Source organism: Chlorella variabilis (assembly GCF_000147415.1).
Source record: "Chlorella variabilis unplaced genomic scaffold CHLNCscaffold_25, whole genome shotgun sequence".
NCBI classification, from domain to species: domain Eukaryota; kingdom Viridiplantae; phylum Chlorophyta; class Trebouxiophyceae; order Chlorellales; family Chlorellaceae; genus Chlorella; species Chlorella variabilis.
The window spans coordinates 284472-291658 of NW_005435063.1; the positions used below are offsets into that span (position 1 = coordinate 284472).

General features: G+C 64.8%; 2 protein-coding genes across 2 annotated transcripts in view; both read right to left on the reverse strand.

Annotated features, from left to right (window-relative positions):
- Positions 1–1891, reverse strand: part of CHLNCDRAFT_139523 (hypothetical protein) — a gene marked incomplete at both ends in the record, with an annotated part of 5019 nt that extends 3128 nt beyond the window's left edge. Inside the window, 7 exons of the mRNA XM_005844038.1 lie at positions 164–479; positions 658–714; positions 815–875; positions 986–1197; positions 1281–1402; positions 1501–1693; positions 1826–1891. Coding sequence (XP_005844100.1) covers positions 164–479; positions 658–714; positions 815–875; positions 986–1197; positions 1281–1402; positions 1501–1693; positions 1826–1891 — 1027 coding nt within the window. The remainder of the gene's footprint in view (positions 1–163; positions 480–657; positions 715–814; positions 876–985; positions 1198–1280; positions 1403–1500; positions 1694–1825) is intronic.
- Positions 1892–2274: 383 nt separating this feature from the next.
- The window catches only part of CHLNCDRAFT_139524 (hypothetical protein), a gene marked incomplete at both ends in the record, with an annotated part of 5685 nt that continues 772 nt past the window's right edge, over positions 2275–7187 (reverse strand). Inside the window, 15 exons of the mRNA XM_005844039.1 lie at positions 2275–2602; positions 2729–2874; positions 3067–3155; positions 3271–3751; positions 3869–3940; positions 4037–4195; positions 4452–4611; positions 4746–4851; positions 4978–5067; positions 5161–5494; positions 5580–5697; positions 5819–5950; positions 6061–6140; positions 6264–6370; positions 6893–7019. Coding sequence (XP_005844101.1) covers positions 2275–2602; positions 2729–2874; positions 3067–3155; positions 3271–3751; positions 3869–3940; positions 4037–4195; positions 4452–4611; positions 4746–4851; positions 4978–5067; positions 5161–5494; positions 5580–5697; positions 5819–5950; positions 6061–6140; positions 6264–6370; positions 6893–7019 — 2529 coding nt within the window. The remainder of the gene's footprint in view (positions 2603–2728; positions 2875–3066; positions 3156–3270; positions 3752–3868; positions 3941–4036; positions 4196–4451; positions 4612–4745; positions 4852–4977; positions 5068–5160; positions 5495–5579; positions 5698–5818; positions 5951–6060; positions 6141–6263; positions 6371–6892; positions 7020–7187) is intronic.

The following is a 7187-nucleotide window of genomic DNA, read 5'->3' on the forward strand; positions in this document are numbered from 1 at the left end:
ATCAGTGGGAGGGCGTCAGGCACTCGCGGGCGCCCCCTGCACACAAACCAAGCCAGCTCCGCTCAAGCATGGCACACTCCTGGCAGGCACCAACGCCAGGTGCCAGGCAGTAGGCAACACCCGGTGCAAATAATGCAGGGCAATGTTTTGGCCGAGCCTGTACCTGAGACGTCCCGCATCCACTGCCTGAACAGGCCATCCATGTCTATCTCCACATCGGGCTGTGGGCTGTGGTAGTCCCCTGACTGGCGCCTGCTGCCACCTGCTTCCGCCTGCTGCTGGCTGGCGCCTGCTGCCTCCTGCCTGGTGCCACCTGCTTCCGCCTGCTGCCGGCTGGCGCCTGCTGCCGCCTGCTCCGCCTCCTGCCCTGGCTTCTTCACGGCTCTGGCCGCTTTGGCTTCTACTTCTTGCAAGCTGCTGTCGGCGATCGCGCCATGCTGATGCAGCCGCTCAGCAATCACCGTTTTGCGCTGGTGCACCTGCAGCCAGGAGGGCAGGCAGCAGGAAGGAGGCGATGTGCCTGGGGTTCCATGCCGGCGACAGGTGGCAGCCAACGGCAGGTGCGGTCGGTGGCACAGGATCCCCGTCTGTCTGTCCATCTTACACCCATAAAGAGCAAGTGAATGCTACGGGCCCAGCTGTGGTGCTCCCTCACACCTGCATGATCTCCACCAGGGCCAGCCCCGCCAGCACATCGCTCTTCTCCAGGTCGATCTGCACGTGGCGTGAGTATCATCACTATTTGGTGGCGTGCTGAACCTGTGCAGCAGCAGGACCAGATGCGGGACTGCAAGAGAAGAACCCATGGACTCACATTGCCAAAGAACCGCGAAAACCAGGCAGCTAGCTCCTCCAGGGGAGTCTCGCCAGAGGTCCTGCACCCACGAGGCCGACCCAGGGAATTCATGAGCCAAGGAGGCGCGGCAAGCCGAGCAATGCCATGCCATAGGTGCTGGCAGCAGCCAGCGCTGGCCAGGCCGCTCACTCCTGTCCTGGGCCCGCCTGCGTCAGCGTGCTGTAGCAGCCCAGCATGTGCGAGAGCTTCTTCAGGCGGATCTGCCACCGTTTCTCAGGCGAGTAGTCGGCCAGAACATTGAGGGCGAAGTAGAAGAACAGGAGGAGCGTGGTATACAGCGCCATGGAGCCCCACAGGGTCCCCTTCATCAGCCGCAGCAGGTCGGTAGTCCAGCAGGTGACCTGCAGGCAGCACCAGTTTGAGGTGGGCAGATGAGCAATGGTACCACAGTGTCAGGGTGGCGGGAGTCCAGCAGCCAGCTCACGTCGATGTTGTAAACGGCCCAGAAGCAGTATGCGGAGAAGCCGATGCCGGCCACCCACTTCACCGCCTGGATGTAGAGCAACGGCACCATGGCGCGGCGCTTGCTGGGCTCGAAAGGCGTGCCTGCAAACCAGAGGCACGCCTTTTCGATTAGAGTCCACTGCGTGCAGAAATCCACCCAGCAGTGTTCTGCTGACGACCCACCCATCAGACCTCCGCACCTTGCAGCCCGATCACTATCATCAAGGCAGCGGCAAGCACGTTGAAGACAGCAAGGCCCAACATTCCAAACACCACCGACTGCCGCATGGCTGGCTGGCTACCGGTGCAGCTGGCTGGCGGCGGGGAGTGCCAGATGGCGAGGAACACAGCATAACAGATGAGCAGCGCAAAGGACGGAACGAACAAAAAGACCTAGGGCGGCAAGGGGCGAGAGCGAGGAGGCAGTGGTGTTAGATTGTCAAGCAGATGGCGAGGCGCTGGCGCAGCCACGCAGTTGGCAAGTTATGGAACGCGAGGGCAGCATGAACTGGCGAGCACCCTCACCCCCAGGAAGGGCATGGAGTCGGAGGCCAAGTGGTACTGGCTGCGATACAGTGTGAGCGAAGGCATGGCGGCAGCTGCGGCGGCGCAGCAGCGGCGGGCGGGGGCCGCAGCTGTCGCACAACCCGCAAGCGCGATCCGCGGCTTAGCTGCTGCTTATCACACGGCTGTCAACTGCGTTCGGGTCATCAACCGAGCGCTCGAGCAGCGGGGAACAACCGGCGCAGGATGGAACGTGCAGGCGGCCCACTGGCAGCCCATACAGTGCAACGCATGCATCAATAGGGACAGCGCCGGTTGGAATGTGGACATGCGAACATCAACATGCTGATGCTGACAGGGCGCCGCCCCTGGCCTGCCAAGGGTAGTGTGGAGTATGGTACATCCTGTTGCTGCTTGCTTGCAGGAATGCATTCAGGTTGGCAAGCCAGATGCAGCCGCCCCCCCGCCGTTCAGTCCTCGCCCCGCCCCTCCTGCGCCGCCTGCTGCGCGGTTGGCGCCTGCCTCGTCAGCTCGCCAAGCACCTGCATGAGGCGTGCGGTGTAGTGGTCGCTGGCCTGCCGCTGGCTGAGCAGGATGCCCTCCTCAATCAGTTGCTCCGACTGCTCGATCCACACAGCATCCCAGCTGTAGCCGCGTTGTTGTTGGTGCCGCCGCTGCCGCCAGTTGCCCTCGGGCCGGCCCGCGGCGGGGCCCTTGAGCCGGCGCAGCATCATGACGCGGCCGGGCGGCAGCATGGGCACAAAGAGGTGCGAGAAACGACACTTGCCGGAAAAATACCTGCATGCCAGGAGAGGCAAGCGGGGTGGGCAGCGCATCAGGCCGCTGATAGGACAAGATGAGACCACGGCGGCCATGTAGGTCCCAGAGGCTGGTGGGCAGCACTGTGTCTGCAACTGAACTCACTGTCTGAGGATGTTGAGAGGCTCGGGCGGGATGCGGTCGATGGGGTGGAAGAGTTCCTCGGGGGACAGGGACCGCAGCGCCTTGGAGCGCAGGCCCCCCAGCACGCGCAGCTTGGTCAGGCGTGTGCGGGCCAGCGCAATCACGAGCTGCACCAGGGGCGAGTTTCCAGAAAGGACAAGGGTCTGAAAACTGTTGGGGCCTTTGTGAATGCTGGATTCTTCCTTGCTTCAGGCTACTGCTGTTGCAGACGGCATGTGCAGGGGGGCTTCACATCTTGCCTGGTCCATAATCCTGTCAAATGTCAACGTGCCCAGGCGGCTGATGGAGTCCTTGCCCACGCACACGCTGGTCACAAAGCCCTCCACGGCGTGCGCCAGGTTGGCGGTTGTCATGCCGCCGGGAGGGTCAAAGGCAAACACCTGGGTGCCTGCAGACGCACCCCGGCACATCAGAGGTTGGTGGCCGCTCCCGGCAGGTGGTGTGGCGACGCTGCAAAGCGGCTCTAATACGGCGAAGCAAACAAGGTGAAGAGGCGGCCGCACCTGGGCACCAGTCGCGCAGGTGCATGCCCACCAGCGCCGCCACAGCCGCGCCCAGACTGTGCCCCGTCACCACCAGCTTCCACCCCCGGCAGTCCAGGCCCCGCCCCTGCAGCAGGCGCTGGTAGTCGGCAGGAGACAGCCGCTCCTCCAGCCGCTGCTGCGCCCCGCCCTTGCCTGCACTCGTGCTGGTGTCGCCATTGCCAGCCGCCTCGGCATTGCCATCTCTGGCAGGGCCTCGGGGCGAGTGAGCTGGCGAGCGTGGCGGCGACTGAGCGGGCAAGCCCCAGTCCTCATTGCTGCTGTCCCAGCTGCTGAAGCGGGAGTCCCTGGCAGTCCGCTGGCTGGCGCGGCTGATACGCTGCGCCTGCCAGCGCAGCTGGCGCTCGTCGGGGGCATGCCAGGCCTGCTGGCGCTGCTGCACGTCTGAGGCCAGGGGCGCGCCCGTCAGCAGGATGGGCAGGATCTGGTGCTGGTTGAGGTCCTGCGAGGCGGGCGGGCGGGGCGCGTGTGCTGAGACTGGACGTGCACAATTTGCCGCCACTGAGGGGAGCGAGCAGGACCTTCACTCGGCAGCAGGGGCAGTGCTTGCAGTCCGCACCTGCAGCACCGCCTTGGCTGCAGTGTACATGCCCATGTGGGCAAAGACGTCGCTGGCGCATTCGGGAAACTCCTGCACGAGCTGGGGGCAGCTGCAAGTCTGGCATGGAGCGAGGCACGTGCCCAGGCGACACCAGCGTGCCCTGGTGCTGTGGGGCATATCGCTTACCTCAACAAAGGCGCCTGGCAGCCAGTCGGTGATTGCCACGGGGCGGTCGATGATGTCGGTCAATAGGTCTTCCATGCTATTGGAGCCGCGTAGTGCCAGGACCGCCGTGCGGGATGCTCTGCAACACAGCCGCATGTACATGGTCGAGGCGAGGAGAGCCTGCTAGCAGCAAGCTTGACATGGTGGCAGCGACCAGGAGCGCCGCGCCTGTGCAGCGTGATGTTGTAGGGTGTGGCTCCCAGCGCCAGGTTGGCAAAGGAGCAGTACACAAAATCGCCGGCACTGATGCCAGCCACCTGCGCACGAACCTCGAGCAAGCTCAGGCAAGGCTCTCTAAAGTTGCAGCGCTGTGCTGGGTGGCTGTGCAGCCCCGATGTCCGTGTGTGCGCCGCGAGGGGCAAAGCCCTGGGCTCACCTTCATTGCCCCCACGTAATGCTCCAGATACTCCCCAGACTCCTCCAGCTTCTGCCGCACCGGCGGCTTGGCGGCGGCCAGCACCGCGCTGGCTGGCCTCGTGGAGCGGCGCAGGTCGGAGCGCGCGCGGTGGTAGCCAGCAGACAGGCAGTAGAAGCTCCTGCAGAGGCAGAGCGGAGAGGGCGACCGAGGTCCCATTGCTGGCTGCCAGCCAGCACTTCTGCTGTCTGACGAGGGAGGAGCACGCCAGTGCAGCTTTGCCTTTGCACCCGCCACCCCACCGCATTTACTCACTTGGGCTGGTTCCAAATGTACGCCATGCTGCCGTAGGCGGCGGCAGCAAACTTAGCCCAGCGTTTGACCTCCTCCAGCGCCTCGCGCGATACGTAGTTCCTGCAGCCTGCACGGCAAGCGCGGAGGGGCAACAACACTGGAAGATCCATGTGTGTGCTGATTCTGCAGAAGCTTGGTGGCCACCAGGGGACCAGGGTATGCACCTCATCCCTGCTGCACTGCCTGCACAAACCCGTGTAGATTTCGGCGCTCTGCTTGGGGGTCAGCTGCGGGGCCAGCTTGGCGCCCCAGTGGGAGGGAGTCAGGCACATGCTGCGCCCCTCTGCAGCATGGCGGCACGGCTCATTCATGGCAGCCAAATGCAGGAAGCTCTCAGCAACCAAGGGGCCACACTCAGGGCCCCGGAGGTGCTCACCAGATGTTTGTTTGAGCCATCTGTTGAAGGCGGCATCCAGATCCAGGCACACATCGCCCTGCACCTGGCTGCCGCTGCGCCCACCGGTGCGCCCGCTGGCAGCGGGCTGCCCGTACTGCTGGCAGCCCTGGCGCAGCTCCAGATAGAGATCCACCCAACCAGTGCTGCCACTGTCGCCCGCCTCCGCAGCTCCGTCTGCGCCTGCACTGGCGCCGGAAGCGCTTTGGCAAGCTGCCTGCAGCGCCCCGCCGCGCGACAGCTGGCGCCAGTTGTGGCTGACGGGGATGCCAGCTTGGCGCAGCCGGTCTGCAATGACGGCCTTGCGCTGCTGTGCCTGCACCCGTTTGATGGGGGACACCCGCGTGAATGTGCCAATCCCGGGAAAGAAGTGGCGCCTGCCCAAGGCACCACTGCCTCACCTGCATTATTTGCACCAGCGTCAGTCCACACACGATGTCTGTCTTCTCCAAATCGATCACTCCAAAAAGACGGGCAAAGGAGGCGGCCAGCTCCTCCAGCACTGCCTTCCCTGTGTTCCTGCGGCAACGGCGCACAGCAACGCAAGTATGTACATACATGCCTCAACAGCAGCCACTTGGCATCCCCTTGCTTGTCACATGTGCAGCGGCATGCCCGCAGCAGGCCGACTGCAGCTCACTCCTCCCCCAGCTGCGCCCGCATCAGCACATCGTAGCAGCCCAGCAGGCGGGACGCGGTCTGGATGCGCAGCTGCCACCGAGTCTGCGGGTTGTGCTTGGCCAGAGCGTTGAGCGCGAAAAAGAAGGTCAGGCTGCGGGGCCGGGGGCGGCACGGGACGGGTGGTCCCAAGATGGCGAGTGACCTTCCCAGCCCCGCCAGGCCATGGACTGGCAGCCCCTGCAGGCGTACGGCCATGCTCACAAGATGCCCAGGTACACAAAGACTGAGGTCCACAGGGCGGCCTCCGCCAGCGTCCTGAGCCCAGACGCCCAGCAATGCGTCTGCAGCCAGCGCCAGCCAGGGTCACAGCAGGCGCTCTTGAAAACAAAAGAGAAAAGCCCGCATTCCGTGTCACCATGACGATGCGCCCGCTGCCCACTGGTACTTGCCTCGATGGCATAGACCACGACGAAGGAGAAGATGGCGAATGCCACGTACAACACCCACTTGGCGGCTAGAATGTACAGCAGCGGCACCATGAGCCGCCGCTTGCTCTCCTCAAAGGGGCTGCCTGCAGAGGACACAGGGTGGCAACAAGCTTGTCAGACATCAAGCAGCCAGAACATGCTTGGGCACTATCAATGGCAGGGGCAGTGCCTGGCGCACCTCTAAATTCATTCATTCATTCATTCAGCACACAGCCCGGCCGCCTCTTGCTCGAGGGCGGCCCACTTTGGCCTGGGCCGCCCGGGCCGCCCTCCCCCCCGGGCGCATGTTCGGTGTTGGAGGGGTGTGCCCAGCGATAGGGGGCCCCTGAAGGCATGCGCCGAGGCCGGGAAGCGTGGTTCGGCGCTGCTGCACGCTTGGCGATTTGACCAGAACCACGTGCCGCCGAGCTGCGGCCGCAGTTTCCGGCCCACGGTCTACGGTCGCAGCCACGGGACTCGGCGGCACGGCGTTTGGGCCCAAGCTTGCTGCCGCCGCCGCCGTGCCCGGGGGGCAGCGCGGCGGCGGCGGCACGCTGCGACGCCCCCGTGCTGCCGAGCTGCGGCCGTAGTTTCCTGCCAGAAGCCCACGGCCACAGCCACGGGACTCGGCGGCACGGAGTTTCGGTCCACGGCTTGCTGCCGCCGCCGTCGCAGGGGTGCTGCCTGCGGCGGCGGCGGCACGGCGTTTGGGTCCACGGCTTGCTGCCGCTGCCGCCGCCGCAGGGGTGCTGCCTGCGGCGGCGGCGGTAGCGCACGTGGCAACCCCCCGCGTTTCCTTGCCTCCCATCCACCGGACCCCGTTCTGCGCTTCACTTTGTTTAGGGAGGGGCTGCTCACTGCTCATTGCTCATTGCTCATCGCACACTGCTCAACGCTCATTGCCCTATATCCCACCCAGCG